General features: G+C 41.9%; 2 protein-coding genes across 2 annotated transcripts; both read right to left on the bottom strand.

Annotated features, from left to right (window-relative positions):
- Positions 1 to 36: 36 nt before the first annotated feature.
- Positions 37 to 15499, bottom strand: LOC134663790 (C3 and PZP-like alpha-2-macroglobulin domain-containing protein 8). The gene is made up of 26 exons (XM_063520290.1): positions 15344 to 15499; positions 13338 to 13403; positions 12630 to 12813; positions 12250 to 12428; positions 11467 to 11623; positions 10755 to 10891; positions 9392 to 9719; positions 9050 to 9226; positions 8762 to 8968; positions 8333 to 8494; positions 7838 to 8002; positions 6887 to 7003; positions 6754 to 6808; positions 6518 to 6671; positions 6071 to 6375; positions 5648 to 5808; positions 5218 to 5460; positions 4894 to 5033; positions 4544 to 4754; positions 4253 to 4430; positions 3695 to 3885; positions 3342 to 3479; positions 2720 to 2892; positions 2303 to 2405; positions 1491 to 1659; positions 37 to 1123 (listed from the first exon to the last, which is right to left on the bottom strand). Exons 1-26 carry the CDS (start codon positions 15361 to 15363, stop codon positions 906 to 908), a joined length of 4338 nt encoding a protein of 1445 aa, XP_063376360.1. The 5' UTR covers positions 15364 to 15499; the 3' UTR covers positions 37 to 905.
- Positions 15500 to 18140: 2641 nt separating this feature from the next.
- On the bottom strand, positions 18141 to 24701 carry LOC134663560 (uncharacterized abhydrolase domain-containing protein DDB_G0269086-like). Its single transcript, XM_063519956.1, has 5 exons — positions 24624 to 24701; positions 23892 to 24098; positions 20921 to 21093; positions 19657 to 19823; positions 18141 to 18463 (listed from the first exon to the last, which is right to left on the bottom strand). The coding sequence occupies exons 1-5, from the start codon at positions 24699 to 24701 to the stop codon at positions 18141 to 18143; spliced, it is 948 nt and encodes a 315-aa protein (XP_063376026.1).
- Positions 24702 to 25116: the final 415 nt, after the last annotated feature.

The following is a 25116-nucleotide window of genomic DNA, read 5'->3' as shown; positions in this document are numbered from 1 at the left end:
AATGCTAACTAAATTATTAGTCAAGGTCTATACATCTTTTGGTGAAACCTGAGTTTTACCAATAACTACGTTATATATCACATTAGTCGATTAGAAGTCTATGAGAGAGTAACTAAATATACCTTACGATATGATAGGATCTAGGCTTAAATTTAAAGTCGTCAGACGACAAAAATATAATTCGTCCATCTATAAGATTCACTGGGACATTTGAAAAAGGGGGTTGTTTAAAGAAATGAGGAATAAAAACTGCAGACGGATTCCACTGCATGGATCTTATGTGGATCATGATCATAATTAGTAAAAAAGTACATCGGCGACAATCTGTTCTTCGCATAAACGTAATTATTCGATGGCTAGAACGAGCACCTCCGGGTCCTCACACAAACATCTTGTGGCATGGCAACTTTGCCTTCATGTGCTGCCTAACAAGGAGCCGCACCCGGGCATGACGCACAGAAGTAGTGTACGCACAGAAGTAGTGACATATCCCTCCTTTGTTATGTTGTTAAGTCAAAGGTTTCACCAGTAAACAGTCCTCATAGAAGTGTGAATAACAGCGCCGCGAGCGGAACAAGCGGACGCCAGAACGTGCGTTGCCGCTGCATCGGGAGTACAGCGCGGTTTGGCAACGTCGCCTACGTCCACGCGCTGCGCGGACGTACATATAGGGCCGCAAGCGCTGGAACACGACGTGCGGCACAAGTGACTCGTGCTTCACTCTATGGCGTGTTATTGTTAGTCAAAGAAGTCCTTATAGAAGTGTAAACAACAGCGCCGCGAGCGCCACTATAGCGGGCGTCAGTACCTACAGAACGCTCTCGAGTAGGTATGACGCGTAGCTGAAGTGACACTTTCTTCATTCTATGGTGTGTCTTGTTAGTCAAAGGGTTTATTTCGTAAACTCATAGTAGAGCAAATAATAACGTCGCGAGCACCACTACAGCGGGCGCTAGAATGTGCGTCGCCGCTGCGTCAGGAGCACTGCGCGGTTTGGCGACGTCGCCGCTCTCCGCGCGCTGCGCCGACACAGAGCCGCACGCGCTGGAGCACGACTCCCACGCGCGGCACACGTCGCACGCGTGCGTCGTTATTGGCTGGAAGAAAACGCGCGCCCGGTGACCTGAAACCACATCTAGATTTAATATAGGAGAAAAAAGACTGGTCCAAGAATTGGGTTGCGACCAACTTGTTCGTATTCCGTAAAAATACATGAAAAGAAGAAAAAAAAACTTTATAATGACAGCTAACAGTTCAGAGGATAAGTACAGAAACAAATAAAATAATTAAAATGTGTGGAATTATGATTCAAAGTATGAGGTTGCCAGGCAACCGGCAATACCGACATTGATGCCGCGGCAGCTAGACCTAGAATCGGCGCATTGTAATTTGTGTCATCAACGTTCGGTATAGCAGTTGGCATGATCATGTTGGATGCCTTTATCCAGCAGATTTATGCTAGAAGAACTAGATAGTAACAAAAAACTGACTAGAGTCGTAAAGGTCCTTGAGCGTGGCTACTCCGGGCCGCTGGCGCGCCACGGCGAGGGCGCGAGGCGCGGCGAGCGTGGCGCAGCGCTCGGCGCGGCCCGCGCGCAGCCACGCCAGCACCACCGCGCCGCCTTCTGACAGTCGCGCTGTCGTCACGTGCGACGCCGCCTGTGGATAATAATCGTCACATTTAAAAATATGCCTCTTACGGCCTGTTTGCACATTCATTAGTGTTAAGTGCGAGTTCATACATTTGCTACTTGCGTTTAATACCAAATGTATGTTCATGATCCCTCTAAACAATTAGCAATTAGGAAAAAACCCTGATGTAACTGAGAGTGAAGGATACTTACGTAGCCCCACGTTGGGCGCCAGTATAATAATAAGACCATCAAAATTAGTGTTGAGATGTGTCTTATATCTAATTTAGGAATAAAGACACATCCGGAGTGACCCTTTATTGTGTATCAGCAGGAATGGAGATGAGAAAATGTACCTCGTTTCTAACAGAGAAAAAATATCTGAAGTAGCCCCACGTTGGGCGCCAATTTGTCGGCGTAACAGTAGCATTCGAGAAGACTGAAGAGGTGACGATAAGTAAAAAGAAACGAGTGTACGTTTCATTATTTGTTGTCCTAGGCCCGATTTTACTGCGTTGAATTATTCTACTTTGATAGACGTATAATATGAGATTGAACATCATGAGTTCATGATTGTGACTGCGTAGGTATTGTTACAGTTACATTAGGTTAGGGCTAGTTATTTAATAGCCACATAATATATGGCAAAGACAGTATTTTAAAAATCTTACCGTTAGTTCGGTCAGTGTGTGGATGTCAGCCAGGTATCCGGAGGGTAGTCGCACGGTCAGTAGAGTAAGCCCGCTTTCAGTTTCGTTGCCGAGAGCGACAAACCTGCATCAAGTTGGCAAACATGAGTTTGAGAAAATGAAAATATATAAGTACTTTAATGGGTACCTGTTACAAAATATTTTCTAAAACGAAAAATAGAAAACATGATTGTGATGTGTTACGCATCACGTGGTGTCCGGGACCCAGCCGCGAAACGACATCCGAATATTCTGAATAGGTAGTTAAATTAGGTATAAGTGCGTAGGTACCTAAGTGTTAAATAAATCGTGTTCCTCACTTGGCCATTCATACATTTTAGATAAAAATATAATCGTATTGAAATTTCTAAGAAATTGCACTAGAGCGTTAATACTGACCCTATGCAGATGGATAGCTGCAAGCGGTCCTTGGTAGACACCTGGTCCACCCGGGGGTCCAGATTAAACCGAGGCCAAGCTGCAGTGACGTTGGTGCTGCCTTTGGTTGAGAGGCCCACGATGGCTATGCCGCGACCTTCGGTAACTGCACTAGCGGAACGCGCTGCACGTACCTGGGAACCAAGGCATAGGCACTCATTTCAAGTCCAGTCACGAATCATGTTGTCCCTCCATAACACATGACTCGTTTCGTTCTCTTTAAGTTTGTGCCTTAATTGCTGCTCGGAGCATTCGTTAACCGAGCGCGTCTTTAGAATGGTGTAATATAGAGTTTGTGCGGAAAGAGAAGAGTTATGGAATGTATGGGAACCAATATGTATGGGACTCTAGCTAGCACATAGACAAGTACATAATGTGCTTAAAAATTAACCGTCACTTGGGTGACGTCCGCATATGAAAATAATATAGGCTTAGGAATTGTACTAGCTACTATATAAATGGGCTATCTGCATTTACTACATATAAAAATACATTCCATTTGGACATGGAATGCGGTTGTGTCAACAATCAAAATATAGTTTATGCAATCAACCAACGGCTTGCTCAATAAATATTTTATTACCAGTTGTGTCTGTATGACAAGTGCGTTTTCGTCGTCTATGTTGAACTGCCGTGCTTCTTCTGATCCTGTGACATTCACTGACAACCGAAGTTTACTTGGAGATCTGATTTCTTTAGCGAACATTGCAAGTGCATCCAGCTGAAAAATAAAGGGATTAAATTAAAAAGGGGCACGTGTATATTCAAATTTAAATTAGTAATATACAATTTTCCGACTATTTCCGAAAACAATGAATGAGGCAGTTAAAGTATACTGAAAACCTGATATTTATGTAGGTACGTATTTACAAATGTATCACAAACTGTCCATTCATAACGTTGCAATTTTGTTACATATTTGCCTATAAAACGTACCACATCTGGATCCAGGTCGTTCTGAGCCTGCATAAGGTATCTGGCTACGGGCACCGCCTCGTCTACCAGTCGTTCCGAAAGCATAGCGCGGAGTCCCCAGGCTGCCGTTGAGGCTTCCAGGCTGTTACCCTTCAGCCAGGGGTTACGCCATTCGTTGCCGGTCATCTTGCGAGACCAGAACTTAGTTGAACCTGAAATAAACAGTGTTCGTGTGTATACACTTTTGAAGTTACAAAAGAAGGTGCAAATAAATCTTATAGTATTACAAATATACTTTTTTTACAAATATTCATGTGTTTTATAAAACTACGCCAAACTGTAGGCTTCCTTCATCCGGAAACATGGTCGTGCCCCTGACAAGACAAGACAATGAGTACCTACTTGCTTCCTATTCTTTTGTTTCCATACTAATCGTACATTATCTTCGAACGTTTTATTTGAAATATTTGTGATTTGATCCTTCCTCTCAACAACGCTATGGAATACTTGCATCTTGTTTGAAAACCAGATTAGAAATCTTGGACACCGGCATTCAGCCTCTCAGGCAGTTGTAATTACCAGAAGCGTTGGCATATCGATCCATCATCTCCAGCGCCGTAGCGGCCTGCGGATGCCTAGCGGCGGCAAGAGCCCCGGCCGAAACTGCCAGCGAATACGCGTCTTGTTCGGGAGACAGTGAGCCCGCTACGTAGTCAGAGGTCTGCTCGACGGCGCGCCTCAGGAATATGTCGTTGCCCTGGAATAAGTTGACATTAGCACATTTATTGTATTGCCAGGTCTACAGCCGCGCGGAAAATAACATGCAATAATTATCTTGATAAATCAAAACTGAATAGATTCGTAGTTTACCTGCGCCTGGGTGAACGCCAACAACGCATACGCAGCCGTTGGCAGGGCGTCTTGGGCATGTTGGTTGAGGCGCTGATCAGGTGCGCGGAAGCTGCCGCCGGGGCCCTGCTGCGCATCGGCTAGCCAGCGAATCGCTGCCGTTGCTGCCGCCGGGCCTACTGCTACGTGGCGTGCGCAACGGACCAGCCAACGCGCTGCCACTGCTGTCATCCTGTAACAAAAAAACAAACCATTAATTACGAGTTAAAACTTCGGCTGCACAGCAAAACCGTTCTATAACACCAAAACTCATTTTAATTGGATCTTGGTCTGTTCAAAAGCGATACCGTCAACAAAAGGAAGGCACTAACCATACGTCTCCTGTAGACTCGTCATCGGTGTCGGGAGCGAAGGAACCATCCGGTCGGCGATAAGCCATGAGCCGCTGGTAGCCAGCGGCGGCATGAGCACGAGCCTCGCTCGTCACTGCTGAGTCGTCTTCGTCAATCGCCTATAGAAGAAAGATGAACATTCATGTTTACGTTTAAATACTCTATGATGATACTAATACTGTTGGTAACAAAGTGCCATCAGATCTTCTAGCGGACCCCAAAGAATAAACCTAGAAGAAAAGAGGGAACCCCCATTTTGAAGGCCGGCAACTCACAACCCCTCTGGGGTGTGCGGCTACCTACCTGCAAGTAGTCGAGTAACACGCAAGCCACTGCCATCGGGCGCAAGGCGTGCACTGGATCGGCAGCGGGGGCAGGGGCCGCGCGCGCTCTGGGCAGCGCCGCGGCCAGCAGGTTCCCGGCTGCCAGCAGCGACACCGGGCCCGCTCGCGTGCCCGGCGGGGGATCCAGCGTGACGTTTCCGCGCGCTACGCCGCGCCGCCCGTCTAGCAGGCCCCAGGATGAGATTTCTTCTTCGTAACCATCCTAGAACAATAATAAATACCTCAACATTTACTAATGAGTACTCCTACTTCTATATCACTTCTAACATACTGACCAAGTGTCCGATTACAATAGAAGACGCTTCAGACAACACTTGAATGCCGTAAAAGTGTAGGTACCTACATTAAAATAAATAAATATTGTTTAGTAATTGGAAGGTCATCCCTACCTTAACGTCAATAGTCCTGAAGAGTGAGGCAGACACTCCATCGCCGGTGGCCTCAACTATAATTGGCGCTTCTCCCAGCCGCGTGGCGCTCACTAGGAACGCTGTGCTGGCGGAGCCTCCTGCCGGGACCGACACTCTAAGGCGGCGGTACACCTCGATCTCTGCAAGATCACATTATGTGATGATGCTTACGCTCAAATTAAAAAGTATACTAGTTAGGAGAGAGGATTTTCATCGCATTTAGGTGAAAAGTAATTGATACTTTTTCTGTATAACTGTCGCGAAATCATATTGGAGACATGCTGATTTTAAAGAACCCTCTGAAGTTCAAACGGCACACGCGTAAAACACGCGTAAAAGGGGCGTTAAAACGGGTTTTAGCATTTACTGAGAAGACCAGATAAGGTTGTGCAATGTACTCACTTTTAGCCGAATCGATGTTATTTTCCAACGGTTCAAACTCAAAGTACTGCTCGGAATTATGGAAAGTAACTTCAACGCTTGTATCAACTGTCAGCGTGCTTTTCAATGTGATAACTGCCGCTAACGCTTCGCCACGTTGTAGGCTGGCTGGCAGTTCTGCAGTTATGGTTAAGGGTATGCTGGTGGTGAACTTTTGGGGTGAAGCGAGGCCTAGTCCGAGCTCAGAATGTACCGCAAACGCTCCCACCAACCAGTTACCACTGGTGGTTGGAGATACTCTGTTCTCAGAGCCTCTGCCGTCATTGCTAAAAGGAAAAGGTGGCATTGGTAAATCCAAATTTTTAAGAAACGCTGATATTAATTAATTATAAATTTGTATTCTAATATTCCAAGATAAGTACTATAGTTAGAATTACGAATTAGAGACTAGAGTCAAGATATTCGTACCCTATTGAGAAGTTAGCAACCGTCCAAGTAGGCTGAGGTGCAAGTTTGAGGTAATATCTCGGCGTTGGCGGCGTCGGCAGGCGACTGAAGGCGTAAGGGCCCGCCAGCGGAGGTCGAGTGCCTGTCTCCGGGAGGCTTAGGGGCGGCGGTTTACCTGTTGGTTAAGATTGCCGTAAATAAAACAATCTCTTAGGGAAAGACAAGCCAAAAGCATTGCACATTTTATATTGTATTACCTCTTGGATCGCTCCTCATTACAATACCATCAGTTAAGATGACTACTCCTGCATTCTGAAATGAAAATAAAACATGTATATTATTGATATATTATAGCATTGTTAAATTTGCGTCGAGTAGGTATTTACTAACCGTGAAAACATCAAATGTAGCGTTGCCTCCCAGGTCAACTCCCATGCCCGGCAAATGGTCATGATCCTTGAATATGGAATGCCTCAAACCACTAAAGCTTTCTACTTCTCGTTCGATCTGTACGGAAAATGAACGAAACATTTTAGTTGGAATGGCACAAATCGATCTCTTACACAACATTAAAGTTTTAGAAAAGATCGGGAAAAAAGAATGTCGAAAAGGAAACCCATGACTTTCATCTACTTTAATCGAAAGATTGAAAAGATTAAGGAAGTCGATATTAAACTTTCGTGAGACATATTTTAAATAGTTTATACGACAACGGTTTCACTCACTTGAATTTTTAACTTCAATCGGGATGGAGGCTGGATGTTGCCACCTGCATGGAAGCCTGTAATACCTGGTATTAGGCGGGAAGTGCGTTGTGACGATCGCGTGGACATAGTGAGTGCAGTGTGCTTAACGCCGGTCGATGCAGCCGCCCTACCAGACCTTCACCTGACAACTCCGGCTGCGGAGTGCACCGCGCCCCCCGCCCCCGCTCTGTCACCGCGCGCGCAACGAGCGACGAGGCGGGCGGCGCCATCAGTGCATGAGTTGCAGTCACCGTGAGCACTCGAGCCTGAGGAAGGACCTCCGACAGGCCCGAAACATGTCGCCAATAGCGACTAAAAATTCCAAGTGAGTGACACCGTTGTCGTATAAACAATTTAGATTAAGGAAGTATTCGTTTGAAACGAATAGTCGGACGTCATTAACACTATCTGTATCTATCACGTTTTGTTCCAATATCAAATATTCGGTCAGGATACTCGTGGGTCTGCAAAAATATCGAATAGTGAACATTGCCACTGTCCACCTCCACGAGGCAGCAGGTCTACGAAATAGCAGGTCAAGATCCTGATCCTGATAAATGCTAAGATGAGACAGAGACATGTGGTTCTTTCTAACCGTGTGTATGTCAAGCCCGCTGCCGAGTCCGTCCTCCCCAGAGAGTCCGGCGAGGGCAGCTTGCGAGTCCTCTGCCAGCACGGCAGCGTGAGCGCCGGGCTCGCCCACCACACTCATTACTACCGCGCCACCTGGTCGGTATCCTCCGCCTACTGATAGATATACCTGAAACAATGTTATTCATGTTTCAATGACAGATCACACATTAAGCTACGCGGGATAGATCTTCTGAAAATGTATTGGAATTAAATTTCAAGACACAAAAGAGATGATAAAAGAAGTCAGATTTTGTGGTTCAGTCCCTGAAATACTTACTATCCATTTACGATATTTACCAGTGGAATTCCATGTGTTACTCAGTAGAGGAAGACTAGAAAATACCTAAATGGCACGATAATATTTTGTAAATGTTGTCAGAACAACAGTACCTAACACATTGACATAAATCATTCAATTTAAGGTTGTTAGAATAAGCATGTTCATGAATATAGTTACTTTGTGCTGTAGTAAATTCTTTTGTGGGGAATATATCGCTGACGCCAGTAAGACATCTTGGGTAGAGTCCAACAGCGGATACCAAGCTAGTACCACGCAGCCGGGAGCCATCCGCGCTTGCACCGGTATTGAGACGTCCACGCTTTTGCGGGCAGGGCTTAGCTGTAACATAAACGAAAATAATACAATACCAATAAAAACTTGTGTTTTGAGGCTGTCACTGAACTGAATCAGCTATGAATGGTTATTAATTGAAAAAAAAATGTGTACCTACGAAATCTGGGATTAGCCGAACGAAGTTGGCGCCTAATATGCGAATGCAATCGGAACTGAAGATGAGAAGAAAGACCTCGTCTTAAACGCGACACGTTCGTAACACATTCAAGACTGAGTGATAGAAAATGTATTAAATCCCATAGTATAACTTACTTCAACAGTTTTAGCGAGAAGGATATCTCCTCGCCCTATAACGGCATAGTGCAGAAGATCCATTCGTTCAGTGGAGGAAATACGCGCCCGCATCTCGCTTCCTACGGAGGTATCTCGAGTCAGCAGTTCCACCGTGAGGTATTGTCCTTTAGAACCAGCTGATTTTATCACATTGATCACTCGCTCTGTGACCTCCTTGTATTTTATCTGAAAGATTTAATACTTAGGTAAGATCAGACATGCTATACAATCGAATTTAGATTTTATTATTGCTATGTTATATCATACCACTAAGTTGAGGGTAAAAGCAGCATACGATTCAGCAGGCGTCAAAGTGTAGGTGGCTAAACCTTTCTTCAATGGAACTGTTGTTACATTAACCGGCGCTCCATCGTCCCATAAGCGCTCGACCGTGACGTCATCGTCCAGTTCTATTATTTGACCAGACGGATTTACCACTTCGATCTGAAAACGTTAAAAGGATATGTTAGCTGTTTAATGGACTTAAATGGATAGTTCTTCCTTGAATTTATAGTTTCTATCGTGGTAACGGAAAGAAACGAAGTGGTTTTATACAATTCGTTCCGCCGAAGGGGTTTTTATTTAAAGAAAATGGCTGGATTGGCTTACCTGGACAGTGTAAGGTAACATAGGCCTGAAGTACTCGGGAGCAGTAACCTTGAGTCTATAAGGAGTCCTCAACAAAATAATTCTTGAGGAGACATTTTGCCTTATCAACGTATCTTTTTCCTCTAGTACTGCTTCAACTACTAACGGCCTTGCCGCATCCTCGGCAAGGTCTAGGTCAGTTTTTAGGTCGTAGGTCACTTCAGTGTTACCGTTGAAGTCGACAACCTTCCGGGCGGGATTAGAGAATACTGGCTGGAGAAGGTCGGAGAAAAATACTGCATACGCGGATAGGGTCAGTTCTCCTTGTACCGGTAAACCGGTGAAGTGACTGGAATTAATAAAAGTTCAAATAAGATTGACGTCCTGCGGACTACATTGCCAAGTGACAATAGAGGCCTGTTTCGATATTTGTGAGCACCTTGACCGCTCCCATATATCTGATGGCGACTGTACTACAACCTACCTATTAGGTACAGGAAAATAGCAAAACCCAGATATATAACAAAAAATTGTGCAATTAATTTGCTCCTCAAAGTTGATGGCATGTCATCCGTAAATAATTACAATGACCGCAAAAAGTTTTATTCAAACAGCTTTTTGCGCAGCCATAAGTTATTAAGGCTATCTAATATTTACACAGTTTCTGAGAAGCGCTGTAAAAAAAAAACGGAATGACCGCGTCAAAAGGTTGCCCGGGCGCTTCGCCACAGATCTACATTCAATCGAAATAAAACCTGATTCCACAAATAATCAGTTTTCCATCATTGTTACCATTGTTGACAGCTTTCGCGGAGAAAATAGAACTCCTTTGTTTTCAATGGGAAGTTATTATTGATGTTTGTTTTCACTTTAAGTAACCTAGTGAAGCACGATGTTTTTCTTGTTTATTTTATTCTAAGTACACCGTAATACATTAGAGACTAATTTATTTGAAGGTACCCTGTGACGATAACACGAGATCCCTAGCGGAAACTATTGTCTGTGTATGATAATTCATAACGATCCTGACCACGTATGTAGGTAATTTTGTTGCATTGATTTCTATAAGTATACATAAGCTAAATTCCTTGACTATAAAATACCTACTTTGAACTAGAACCTGACTGTTTGTAGTAGTACATATGCATGGCAACATTATTCAGAATAATTAGTTTCATTAGCTAGCATATTAACAAGTTCCTTTCTGAGGGATCTAAGTATCCTTAGATCCTAATGTACCGGCATGGGCTTAAAGGTACATGCAGGCTTCTCACCGGCATCGTTGTTGGAATTGAGTCGCCGCGAAAATGTCAGGGAACGGGTATTATTACGGGTATCAATGAATCATAAAGGCTGAGATAATACTTGTTTATTAAGAACTTACTTAGCTGTGACGTTGATAGTAAACCGGCCCGCGCTGAACAACACTTCTTTAGGCAGTTGCATGTCCATCTGAAACTTGGGCATCACGTAGTCGGCCACCAGTATCTGGCGCGAATACACTTGGTTGCGAACCTCCACCTGCAGAAAGTATAAACGTTGTTATTACTACTTCTTTATACTTAGTTAATACAACCATAATGTATTTATAAACAACATGACGTCAAACATTGGCGTAGGTAAACTGGAGTTTTAATATACCTATGGCTTTTTTAGAATCAAAATATATTACCTCGTATAATTTACTAAATTTAATATTAATGCCAAAAGACAAGACCAATCAAAACAGGTTATTAACACTTTCCGTGTATGTTTTGTTGCTATTGAGTATATTTAGCATGTCCAACAGACTTTAAAAAAGAGAAGGATCGATAGGTAGGTAGGTAGGACTTTTTCCAAACGCATGGATTTGGTTATCAATTATGGTTCCTACTAAAGTCCCGAAAATTGTGTGTGTTTGTGTTTGTGATTGTATGTGATACTGGAATTCGTTTGCCCTACATTTGTTATGTACCTAACAGTGAATAAGCAATACTTCAGAACGTGCAAATGTAAATGCGATTCAAGAAACAAAATCTAAGGTCATCACAGAGTGGGTGTTAAATTCAAAGCCACGATAGCTATCTATGTAATATGTTTCCGCTGTACTTCCTTACTTGTATCGTCCATTCCCCAAGCGCTGGCTCATCAGCCAGTACCAATTCGTCGGAGAGAATCCCTCGGTCCAGGGAGACAGCGCCCCATTGTCTTACAGGAGAGCCTCCCGCATCCATCACGCTCACGTCTACCGGGATAGACAAAGGCAGCAGGTACCTGCGGGTGAGGTCAATAACCGTGGTAATCACACGTAATCTTACGCGTTCTATCCGTGCGTTCTAATTGCTTATGAAGTGTACGCGAGTCGAACGCTCAGTATTATGTGACCTCGCGATCCGAGAAAGTTATGTGCAAGCCCGAGCGCATATATACTGGTTGGCCCTGTGGTTTTTAACACGCCTGCGATCGGAATGACACCTGCTGGCTTCTCTTCGTCGAGGGTATCGAAAGCGAAAGTGTCTTGTGTTACGGTGCTGATGAAATTTATACGAAGAAACATTGTTCATTAGATACGATTGGCTAACGCTAAGTACCTTCTATTGTTTGTTTAAAAGTTCGGAAGCCAAACATTCTTGAATAAAACGGGTAGATATAGAGGTACGTTTTTGGAAAATTATCCAAAACGATAAAAACTTAAACGATTAAACGATTTAAATAATTTAAACTGAAACGACAAGGCAACTCAAAGCCTGCAAATCCTCTTTTATCAAGTAGAATCTATTTTAGGTAGGATTAGTTGGAGCTCACTTAAAGCTTAACCGACAAAATTCAAGTAATTACCGTAAAAAGGTTAACTAAAAAAAGGTTAAGGTAGGTTAAAGGTAAGGTTAAGGTTAACTTACTTATCTAGAGCGACGACTCTGAACTTGATGGTGTCGCCGGGCTGGTAGACCCGTTTGTCTGTCTGTACGAATACGCAGAAGCTCCTCGGTTGGTACACCAGCCGCGCTGATGATGAGAACTGTGCGCCAGACCTCGACTGCGCGATCAGCTCGTAGTTACCGGGTCCCGGGTCGTTTATCTAGGATACAAAATAAAATTAAGTTCATAGACTATTTTTATCATAAGGTATCGTTTGAGACACTATAAACAGATGAAGATAATATTTCGTCACGTTAAGGAGGATTATAAATGACCCGCCTGAGATCGCGAAGCGAAACAGGCTACGGGTCAGATCGCACGTCGCAAAAACATTTCGATGGCATCTATAACACTTAGGTACCTCAAGATCAACGATCCTGGAAGACGCCGCTTGGACCTGCACCTCTCGCCCTTGTGAGTAGGGCTCTCCATTGGCCTTCCTGCCCTCGACGGCCACGTAGACACTCTGTGCCCGCGGTCCGCCTGCGACCGCTACGCGATACGCGCTGTACGGCCGGATTACTCGTGGTCCTATCACTGATATGCTGCAGGGAATAATACAACATCAATACTTGACAACATATGGAACCCGTTAGATAATGCAGCAGGACACATGGTGTAACGATTAATGACATATAATAAATCGTATAGGAAGGGAACTCGATACGTACAGTAGGTACTACAGCTTGTACTCATAATGGTTATTTTACCACACAAAAGAACTAGTGTTATGGCTGGTCCGTTACATACTTCACGACAAACATATTATAATGACACAACTATATAAATGTACATCTAGTACCTACATATATACAAACGTGTGTAGATCTATTTATTCTATAGATTGTCATCTGTACAAGCAGGTAGGTAACATGAATTAATGAATAAGTGTTGTAGGTATTTTTATGTAACTATTCCTGACATTGTAACATATAACACAACGCTCATAAAATTGATGCATTGTATTTAGCAAAGATTTTTCAGTAACAACTCGAAGCCATAAAAACTACATTCATGCAGTTTGTAAGTGATAAATGGTACTCGTAATTGTGGCATAACATAAACTTACCATTGAATAACAGCTGGAGCGACCAGACTTATAAGAAATATGTGAAACGCAAGAGAGTTCATCATTCTGAAACAAAAATTAGTTACATTTGAAAGTAATAATTTAAAACCTATGTAATATTTTTTTTTTGCGAATGCAACTAATAAAAATCAGCCCTAGTAGCGCAGCCTATACATATTCGATTAGCTCAGATATGATCTAAATTTAGTAAAAAAGGTGCCGTTCCATGTAAATGAATCCGGCGGTCCAATTAAAGAATTGATTAAAGATTTGCAAGAGGTACTATTATGACAGCTGTTACTGTCCCTACAAGGAAACTTGAACAGCCTTCTGAACGACCATGCGTGCCCAGAATGAACACGCATAATGGCGTGATTGATATTCATTTGCACATTTAAAATAAATTCGGTTGAACATTAAGATAATTTTAATACCGTATTATTTATGTGTTCATCCGTGAAATTATTTTGTATTTATCGGACGAGTAAAGCGTACCTATTAACTTTAATTTATCGAACCGACATGCCGATATTCTTTTACTAATCAAAGTTGCTAATAAATTTCATGGGAAAGTACTATTAAATGTATTGATTTTGCTTTTCACTTTGTCACGGTTCCAAATCCACGATTAGAAGATGTCCATTAAAAGACAAACTATAAAATTATTGGTGTTGCGGTAGGTAATAATACCTATACGTAATGTTTACTTTTGTAATAATACGGAGGCTTTTTAGCACCGAGGAATGGTCAATGGTCACGATAATAGTTATTTGTTTTACAGTAGAGCAAAGTTGTTGTTTAAGCCTTCATGCTAATATTGATACCCGAGCAAGCGAAAGATTCCCTAATTGAAACACGTAGCGAGTGGTTTGAAAATGGAATCTTGAGCGTTCCGAGGGTTTCAAGGCACGAGGGTTAAATAAACTTTGCCACCGAGTGAAACACTAAATTTTTCACCACACCAACGCGAGGAAAATACTAACTGTAAAACATTGCAAATCAAATCCAAATGAACTATTCAACATTTATCATTCAAAATCATCACTTAAAAGTCAATTCCACCAGCCAAATAAAGGAAAGAACTCAAAATTTTTATCTCCCTTCTTCTTTGCATCTCTTGTGGATAAAATGCAACTTCTCATCAGTATTTGAAGCATCAAGAGAGCCTTTGCCATCAGCTGGTGGTGAATAATATACGTAACGATGTTTTTACTCTCTACCTTTGCTCTACCAATGCCTTATGGGGTAAAACATTTATTTTCTTATGTGAGTCATAATCTTTATGTAATTAGTGATTCATGTTTGTCATCAGTGTTATTTATATTTTGTATTGATGCCCGAGGCAAGTTAGTGTGTGTGTGTCACAATACCTAACTTCACATGCTACGGAAGACGTAGTGGGCGTGCTATTATGTATAAAATTCATATGTTTACGTATTGAGCTCACCGTCCTTGTGTCGTTGTGTCCCTGCCTGTCTGACTCACAGGTTGTATCAACACAGGCGTTGGCGGAACCTCTACCAAAATTGGTAAAATGTGCTTTTGAAGATTCTTTGAATAATTTTGAAAGTTTTCAAAAATTTCGTGTTCGAATTAACCAACGAAATAATGAAATCAACGTTTAAGTCGTTTTTAAAAGAGTTTAAACAATAAAGAAGATAAACTGTAACAAAAGTGTTAAAGTACAGAATAGTAAGGAACTTTCTCTGCGGAACACATGAGTACCTCTTGCAAACCGCGGGCGATGTTTACCTCTAACAACCAAACAATCACTGCACCGTCGGGAGCTAAATATTAACGGACTCGTTTCCTACTTACGAATGTTAATCTCACAAGTCTTTTGGAACAATCTGTGTCCAACCTTCCCTCTGTGATATTCACGTAATATTTGACATTTAAAAAGGACTTTTTTTATTAATTTCTCGTTTCCAGCTCCATATAAAATAAAGATTGCGCATGCACATCACTGTTCACATAATTCTTGTATTTAGAGCGGAAAATCTCACCTGCGTAACACTCGAGTCATTAGTTAAACTTAATAACAGTAACTTAACACTATTTGATAGATCGTTTCTGTCTGGTGCACATAGTATTTGTGGTAGCGTGACGGCGCGCAACGACGCGGGGCCTGCGCGAGATGCGGTGCAACTGACGGCAGGTTGCGCGGCGGCGCCCACGCAGCGGAGGGGCGCCGCGAAGCCTTGCGAAAATCCGCCGGATCGCGGACCATGCCCAGCTCACTGTCACAGGACCAGCATAAGGCTGACCTACAATCACGCATCAGTTCTGACAAATCTCTGCCTAAAATTATACCAGAGGTGTCTGGTATAATTTGGCTCATAGTCTGGACATATGTGAATTAGATAGCTACTGCCGCTACTCTGTAATTCGCATACATCGTATCACCGGCGATCGTAACTTCTAAATATGTCCCATTATGCAACATAAGTTTATTTCTGGTCGGTACCACTATTAACACTAATAGCTATGCAAAAGATCATAAAATTGCACAATCCATCGTTCCTTGCTAAACTCTAAATTGATAATGTTTGACCTAGAAATAGAAGATAATGGTTACCTGCATACATATGCAAATATTTGTCACATTGAAAACCTTGTAGCTTGTAGCATTCAGACAAGTTTCCTTAGATGGTATAATAGAGGATTCCTTATTAATTAGTCGTACGTCCCACTTATTATGCAGTCTCGAGTAGACGCCGTGAATAGAGACTGATAGAGACAATCGGCGCAGCAAGCGGCCGCGCATTCCTAGGAACATGTTTTACCTCAAAGCTGCTCAATGACCGGCCGCTTGCATTCATACTTCTATTCCACTTAGCGTGTCTATATACAGAATAACTGTAATCTCATTAACGGGCGGAGAAAACTAACTATTACGCTACTTTAACATCAATAGTACATTACTACAGAGGCCGGGACGAAAGGGGTTGCCGGCCGAAGACATATAGACGGCCGAGCGAAGCGAGGCCGGATAGGTCTGAGCGCGGGCAACCCCATTTCCCGCCGAGGTATGTATAGTGCTTTTCTCAAACATGCAATGAAATAAATAAAATAAAAAATCCACGAAACCCAAGTTTTATTTATAGGAAAAACTAAAAGTAAACTACACCCAAAATATAACCAACACGTACCTATATCATTATCACGCGTATGTTTTACACGAGTCGTGTATTTTTACTACCCTATTTTCATGTATCTTTGATTTTTTCGCCTTGTATTCGTCTGACTGTCGTTTTCGTCACATAAGTTTACGTAGTCTTTCATGTTGATATCATGTTTCACATACATCGTTGCTTTATGCATGGAGTAAATAAGTATAATTTCCACAGTGTTGACGAATTTGTAGTTACATTCATTTAAAATATGCCACAAAACTGTTTCTAATAAACTGTAAGCCATTTTTCTTAGTTTCTCAAATAATAAAATTGCCATAAGCAACCATATACATACTTCGTCTTTGACTTGGCGGCAGAGCCAGCAAGTTATTTAAAATCAATTCTGCTTACGCTGCCAATTCCAACACCTACGATTACAATTAATATTAATTTCATTATTTCGTCGGAACTCATATTAAAATCAAAAAATCAACAACGCACCATAAATCCAATAAAACAGAGGGGCTACCGCCAAAACCGAAATTCGTAAATTGCGGGGATCTTTCTCTTTCACTCCAATGAAGGCGTAATTAGAGTGACAGAGAAAAATGCCCGCAATTTGCGAACTTCGATTTTCGCGGTTATAGCCCAGAATGAATATTTTTCAACTTTACCTCCATAACAATTTAAAAATATAACTACGCGTGTTTGAGTAGACCTTTTTACCGCTAACGTTTAGATGAAATATTTTAAATGTTTTTATTTGTGTAGTTAAATTTATAATTTAAAATTATAGAAAGTATTATTTAAGTTCATGTTGATTTTATACAGATAAAACTGCAAATTATAGCAAACATTGTTTTTTGTTTTTTTTTATAGGCGTAGTGGCAGAGTGTCATTACGAACCATAAAGCAAATACTGCCTCTAGTTTTTTTTAATGGATGAATGCCACGATGCTGTGTCACAAATATCTGTGAAATGAAAATTAAAAAAGAGGACTTTGCCGGCCTAGGCTTGCAAGATGTGTATGAAATTCCATTAACGACCTTTTGTCCTAGCCGCACCTGAAACGTCATACTTCGCAGCCTATTATAAGGAACATAACATCAATATTTCATTGCATGTTTGAGAAAAGTTTATTTTCACACCATAAGTAATAAAAACATCGTTATGCAAAGATTATACACAAAGTAGATATAGTCGCGTGTTTACTGACTTGCATGGGACATGCGAGTTTTGACGAAAAACCTGTTTGGAATATAAAAGACTATGTATCTATACTTCTTAGTGTCGATAGCTTCTTGCACACGGTTGTTATTAAGATATAGCGATTGTGTTGGTATATAATGATGTGCGGGCTGAACGATTTTTGCGCAATCAATAAATTAATTGACAATGTGACTGAACTATCACATTAATTTTTTTTTGCAAACTTGTAAATTGGCTAAAATAGATATTACTTTCAGTAATTTTTTGGGTTGTTTATATACTGTATGTAGTTAGCAGGTACATATATTCTTACATAAAGTAGGAGTATAGTTTAGCCAACAAGATTTAAACTTAATAACACATTAAAATAAATTATACAAAGAAATATTAGAAACAGTTTATTACCATAACCATCTGAACAAATAGGTAAATTATGAAACTTAACTTATTGAGTATTCCATCTTTTAAATCATTAATCTAAAAATCTGCCAGGAAAGAATCGATTGGCGATATTTTTGTGTCCTCATCCTTCGGCAGAGAATCAGGCGGTTGTCGATCCAGATTAGCGTGCGTGTTGTCCCTAGCGTGCAAACTCGCGGCAAGCGCCGCGTTGTCCGCCAGAGCCGCGGCCAGCGCGCGCTCGAGCCTCGCCGAGCCCGCGCGTTCGGCTTTCAGCGCAGCCTTGGCTACACTTAGGGCTTCTTTGTCGGGGTCCACGGCCGCTTTACAGTACTCTGTTGTATTGGTTGATAATCGGGCTTGGAGCTCTGCTACTAGTGTGTTGAGGCGAGTTATTTCAGCTGAAAGAAAATGGGCGATAGATAGCAATTTTAGTCTGCGTTGATGTCTAATTTATGGCGTGCGTTCGTCTTAATATGTTTTTGTAATGAACTAAATGAACGTGAAATGGACATAATATTTAGATTGCAGTGGGCTGATAGTGTTGTCTGCTTATTATCTGAGTAGGTATCTTCAATTGTAAGCAGCACTGATCACAATTTCAAGACATTTAAGCCTACTTAGTAAGTATTGACCCTGATTGCAAATCTGGCGTTCATGGAATTAATATGACGAAGATAGGTATTTGTTCCAGCTATTCTTCAGCAACTATTCTTGTACATATATTGTTGTTTGTTTTTGTTGTTATTTGATGTTCGTTTTTAGGGTTCCGTACCCAAAGGGTAAAACGGGACCCTATTACTAAGACTTCGCTGTCCGTCCGTCCGTCCGTGCGTCCGTCCGTCCGTCCGTCCGTGCGTCCGTCCGTCCGTCCGTCCGTCTGTCACCAGGCTGTATCTCACGAACCGTGATAGCTAGACAGTTGAAATTTTCACAGATGATGTATTTCTGTTGCCGCTATAACAACAAATACTAAAAACAGAATAAAATAAAAATTTAAATAAATTTTTGACCAAAGTTAAGCAACGTCGGGAGTGGTCAGTACTTGGATGGGTGACCGTTTTTTTTTTGCTTTTTTTTGTTTTTTTTTTTGCATTATGGTACGGAACCCTTCGTGCGCGAGTCCGACTCGCACTTGCCCGGTTTTTATTTTACTTATACATATTTCTTGTTAGTGTTTATTTTATTTATTTCCACACATACAAATATCATTACAGGCAGAACCCAATGCGATATTGTTGCAAAAAACTCAAACATTGTTGTATTTATTGAGTATTTATTTATCTTTATATTGTGTAGGTACCTATACTAGATGGAAGCTAAAAATGTTGGACTACATTGTTGTGTGCAAGACTATCTTGTTCCTTGTGGAGTGCTTGGTAGGCAACCCCTACACTAGCGTCTCCCGAGAGTCGGCGTCTACTCAATTCTACTCGTATGGCTGCTGCTCGATGTAACGTTGGCGCAACTGCGCAGCGACGCCATTTTCCATGGCGCTGAGCGCTGACTAGACGCCGACACTACAAAGAAGTTAGTGTGGGATGGTCCTTAATGTTTAATGGTTTGTCTATAGAAATGAATTCAATATTCATACTGTTAGCTCTCCTCAGCTCACTGACGGTGTGGTGCAGCTCGGCGGCAGCTCGGCGACGTTCCCGCGCGTGCGCGGCGGCGGCGAGGCGCGCACGCTCGCGAATCTCCGCGCCGCCGCTTGCGCACCGCTCTACTCGTCTGAGCTCGCTCTCAAGCCGGGACGCCTCGCTAAATTAACGTTACATTCATTTTAAGAATGGAACGTGATGGGATATGATTCCTATTCGGAGTTAGAAAGACCCTCATTTATTTACATGTGGGATTTGGTTAATGGGGTCGGATACTTTTTGCATAGTACCTTGAGTTTTTTTTTATGTTTCCAGTTTTGTTAATACAATAATCTCCTTAAACGAGAATAGTAGTAGCTAGTGGAGTAAAGTGTTGACAACACCTGACGTCTCAGAATATATAGGTATCTATTTTGTTTTATTAACGGGCTTGGATTCGAAAAATTTGAATCAATGTTTTTGTGTATTTATAGTCTCTACATTTGTACACATAAAAGGTTGTTAGCAAGCTGATGTGAATTAGATTCTAATGCCCGCTGTTTACTCGACTGTGCAAGGTTAGCCGATTCTACTAATCAAGACTCAAATAGGTACCTGAATGTGAATAAATAAATAAACCTAAATCAAAGTGGAAGAACGCAATGAATTAATGAAAATTTCTCTATAATATTAAATGAAGTTATCAAATTTTATGATCAAAGGAATTTCTGTAATCTTTAAAATGTATGATGATAACTGCCTATATTTGTCCAATAGACCAAGGTTAGCGTGCCCTGGCTTACTGAGCTCATACCTTAGTTGGTTGGTGTTGGTAGCGAGGTGGACTCAGCCCTGCAGCTTGCCCAGCCCGATGTACTCGTACAATCAGCAATACTTTTAGCTTAGCACCTTCGCATACAAACTTCTATGCAGGCGGGTACCTTTTCTCTGTAGCGGACTGTACCTATTACACTCGGCCTGCAGCGGTCACAGTGACTGATGTTGAGTTCAGGCGGTCTTCATATGGACTCTGAACCTCACGCCGCTTCAGCGTGTGAGCGCTATAGATGAGCATAGTCTAGCTTACACACCGTTTCAGTCAGTGGCATAGCTAGGCGTGGGCGAAGTGGGCCGTCGCCCATGGCCTCGCGCCCCAAGGAGGACCTCGCGCGAGGCCCCTTCGGGCACAGTGAAAATAAAGGGCCTCGCAGATGATCCTTCGCCCACGGCTAGGTTAGTTCCCGCTACGCCACTTTCAGTGTGATAACCGCGTCATACCTCCGAGCGTCGTCGGTGGCGAGGCGCACTCGGTCCTGCAGCTCGGTGTACTGCCGCTGCAGCGCGCCGTGCGCGGCCTGCAGCGGCCGCAGCTGCTGCACTTCTCGCTCCAAACTGCTCAGCTGACGGGACTGTTCGGCGCAACGCTCTTCGAATAGAATGCGCTGACGATCCTAGTCAAACATTATTTACACGATGCTTTAATATCCGGTGGACGAATAGACAAATTCAATGCTGCTAGAATTTGTCTAGCATTTCTAAAGGCGAGTAAGAATTTGATAGTTCAGGACCTTAGGTGCCTAGTAAGAAAAGCGCGTGTCAAACATTATGTACTTTCAATATGCATGCGAGGTTCTCAAGGCATGATGGTTCAAAGATGCGACAATGCCTACACAAAAAGATGAGCGTATTTTTTGCCTCAGAGATTGTTTCCTTTCGATTTCTTTTCATATGATTGATTGACTTTAATAATAGGTTCGTAGTTAGATTATCTTTCAGTTACAATAATTTTATGATTCCATTTTCCTCGCATCGTTTAATATACGTTTGATATTGGACAGCCCGGAAAGCGCTACTTTAGCTTATCTTAAGATAAGGAAAACTAATTTAATTAGAGCTTTTGTTCAACAATAATTGCACGTCCCATACTCGTTTACCATTCCGTGACATAGTAGCCAATGTAAAAGTAGTATAATCCAGTTGTACCCATCTACATTATGCCATCCACCCACACCCACCGTTATTATTACGTCCATTCGTATTTAACATTAGCAAGTTCCTTGTGAGCCTTGGTGAGCGTGGGTGGTGTCCTCGGTTGCAGCACCTCGCCTTGCCACGCTTCGGTTCGCGTAGTCTATTTGGACTGCTCTTCTGATACCTAGCATTTAATTTTTTCGGCTTTATAACCAGACCACAGAATAAATAATAGTACTAGGTACAGAAGACTCACTCTCTAACAAAACGCGTCTGTCACGATCAGCACAGATATGGCTGCTAGGTGGCGACAGCGCCACGCGCGGCTTGTTGCAAACCCCAAAATTGGGGTCGAATGGATGGACTTTTAGCTACCTGTAGCAAAGCGACGAAATCGCGGAGTGAGCCACGCCTGACCAGACATTATTTTTATTAGCCTTTTTTAACCGACTTCCATTTCATAGAAGGAGGAGGTTCTGTATTCGGTTGTGGCTATTTTTTTTTTCTATGTACGTTCACCGATTACTCCGACATCCGTAGTCCGATTTGAGTAATTCTTTTTTTGTTTGAAAGGAGCTAGCTCCGAGTTGGTCCCATTTTAATTTGGTTCTGTTCTGATGATGGGATCCATGAGGAATTGAGGGAACTCCTCAATTTTTAAAGGCACATGCATGGTGATTTGGGTATTTTCTTAAGCAACTCGAGCATTTTCTCCCGAAAACCATCACTTTGATGAAGTAGACCTGATGATGATGATTGTTTTGATGATAATGATGATGATTTTTAAATGCAGTATGTTCAGCGATTACTCCGGCACCTGTGATCCGATTTGAGTAATTCTTTTTTTGTTTGGAAGGAGTTGCCTCCAAGGTGTTTCCGTATTATTTTTGGTTCTGGTCTGATGATGGAATCCATGAGGAATTGAGGGAACTCCTCAGTTTTTAAAGGCACGTGTAAAGTGATTTCGGTGATTTCTAAAGTAACTCGAGCATTTGCTTCCGAACACCGCCAATTTGACGTAGTGCAAGTGTAGCCTTACCACGAGTTTGACATTGACATATTCGCTAAGTTAGCGACGCTAACGTCTTCGTAACTTACTTTTTATGCACCTCGCTCGCACTAATATGCCAGTACGAGTGAGATGCAAAGAAAGTAAGTTACACACACGCGCTAGCGAATAAATCAATGTCAAACTCTTGGTAAGCTGGTAAGGCTACTGATCGGGGGTTAGGGTTAGGAGTTAAGGGGTCGGGGATTAAGGGGTCGGGTAATGGTGGTTGAAGGGCGGCTGGTTCAGGGCCGAAGGGTACATGGATCAGGGGTTGATACGCTATGAGGTTGAGTGATCGGGGGGGTTGAGGGATTGGGTCAGTGGCGGGGCGGAGGATGGATTTAGTGTAGTGACAGGAATTATAATTTCCCAGACGGACTCGAGAAAATTCCAGATTACATATTTATTAAAGTAAATACACGAATTTAGTGTTAATCATGATGTTGTTTTTCATTCACGCGTCGCGCTATTAACAATGCGTTAAAACTAAAAATGGAAAAATAAAAACTTTTTACAAAAAAAAGAAAACCGACTTCAAAAAGGATGAAATAAAATATTATCCTTTTTAAGTCTATGCGTTACCAACTGATATGTTTGAAGTCGGTGCCAAGCCAAGTAGTAAAGAATACCCGTCAAAAATAATCAGCTTTATGACTATAAATCCCATTAGAGGTGTACCATTAGAACTATTATAAATGTGTAAGTAATTCTGTCTGCCTCTTTGTCGCCTTTTTATGGCTAAACAATTGAACCGCTTTAGGTGAAATTTGGCAAGAACGTAAATTCTTTGAATTGTTTTATATTTTGAAATGTAGTCCTCTGAATAAGGGACGGGAAATAACTTCAGTTCCAATCCCACGCTTGCGTGCCGACAAACATACGGTACGGACTGTGCCAAGAAGATCAATCGTGATCGTGTGTTCTGAGGTACAGTCGACGTCAAAGAAAGGTATTATACACTTTTGCACCTTACTCCTTTGTAATAAGACGAGAAGTGTAAACATATTTTTAACGTCGACTGTACCTACAGAAAGTACGTTCATTGTAAGGCAATCCAACGTACATCCTTATCGAATCGCACTAAAATAATGGTATGCTTCAAAAGTTGGCTTGGCACCGACTTCAAACATATCAGTTGGTAACGCATAGACTTAAAAAGGATAATATTTTATTTCATCCTTTTTGAAGTCGGTTTTCTTTTTTTTGTAAAAAGTTTTTTTAACTTACGTGTATGTCCATTTGCATTTTAGCATTAGCGAGTTCCTCTTGAGCCTTGGCGAGCGCGGCGGCGGCATGGGCGGCGCCCGCGGTGGCAGCGGCGGCGCCGTGCCGCGCCTCGGCCGCGGCGCGCTCGGCGGCGTCGCGCGCCGCTTCCGCCGCCTCCGCGCGCGTGGACTCGGTTTGGACTGTTTCGCGCAAGTGTTTTTCTGATACCTACTTAACCAAATAAGTGCTTAGCTCTCACGTTATGAGTTAGGATTTTCCTAATTTCTTATCAGATTTACACTCTTGGTTGGACCACGGTCCACGGTAGCTACCGTGAAGATCGAAATTCGGATAGGTATTGTCTATGTGTGTCCTTATGTTACTCAAAGGAAGTTACATAAGATATAGAGATGTTATATTCGTCCGTTTCCTCATATTCGTTATTTGTTAGCAATCAAAAGAGTCTTAACTCAACAATTGGATGGATAATTTCATCATCCAGATAGGATATGATGGTCATTCTTGTCTACGTGACAGCGTGATAAAACGGTCTCCGTCACTTTCTATTCCACGGTGTTAAAAAGTGACAGTAGTTTTATCACGTGGATAAAGATGGATAAAACTATCCACAATACGCCCGCAGAACAATCCATCAATTATTGGGTTACAAAAGGAACGTCTCATAAATATACAATATAGGTGGCCTATGTTTACGAAAATTTAATCAGGTAATAAAAACAAAATGGTGCTCACACTAATAGATTCAAATTCAGCAACCAGTTCCAGGAATTGTTGTTCAAAAGTCTCAAATTCCGTATTGTTCAACCCCATTTTTAATTATTATTTAATCACTTATTTAAATTTGTAAGATTCAACTTTTTGACGTTATTGTTTTATAAAATAGGCGGTAAAAGTTTTTTTTTAAATCATAATGGCCTGGATGCGAGTCCATTAAGCCAATTATTTTTAATTTTTAAATGGGGTCATTCATTATCAAACGCAGTAAAGCTGGTCAAACAACTTTGTCAGTAGATAAAGACGCGAAATTCAATATTATTAATTTGCCGCTTTTTTTCTAGTGACAGAAATGGCTTGACAAAATATAGTACCACGTACCTATTATAGGTCATGTGGTCTAGCCAGCAATCGAGACCACACGAAAACTTCGTAAAATTACAAAAAGTGTTCATTGTTCCGCAATAAGGAATGCAAATCGGTTATTTTTTGTATGGAAATAACCTCGGTT

This window comes from Cydia fagiglandana, chromosome 4, assembly GCF_963556715.1.
Source record: "Cydia fagiglandana chromosome 4, ilCydFagi1.1, whole genome shotgun sequence".
Classification (NCBI taxonomy): Eukaryota; Metazoa; Arthropoda; class Insecta; order Lepidoptera; family Tortricidae; genus Cydia; species Cydia fagiglandana.
Note: the sequence above shows the minus strand (reverse complement) of the source record. Positions and strands in the feature narration are given on the sequence as shown.

Excerpts from the sequence above, each read along its gene's own strand:
- LOC134663790 (XM_063520290.1), bottom strand. The coding sequence starts at position 15,363 with ATGACTCGAGTGTTACGCAG. Across the intron at positions 8,003-8,332 it reads AGAATTTACTACAGCACAAA|GTATATCTATCAGTAGGCGG; the intron begins GTAACTATATTC and ends ACATTGTTTCAG. Across the intron at positions 2,893-3,341 it reads TTGTCATACAGACACAACTG|GTACGTGCAGCGCGTTCCGC; the intron begins GTAATAAAATAT and ends CTTGGTTCCCAG.
- LOC134663560 (XM_063519956.1), bottom strand. The coding sequence starts at position 24,701 with ATGGGGTTGAACAATACGGAATTTGAGACTTTTGAACAACAATTCCTG. Across the intron at positions 24,099-24,623 it reads CTGAATTTGAATCTATTAGT|GTATCAGAAAAACACTTGCG; the intron begins GTGAGCACCATT and ends TTGGTTAAGTAG. Across the intron at positions 19,824-20,920 it reads GCCACCGACGACGCTCGGAG|CGAGGCGTCCCGGCTTGAGA; the intron begins GTATGACGCGGT and ends ACGTTAATTTAG.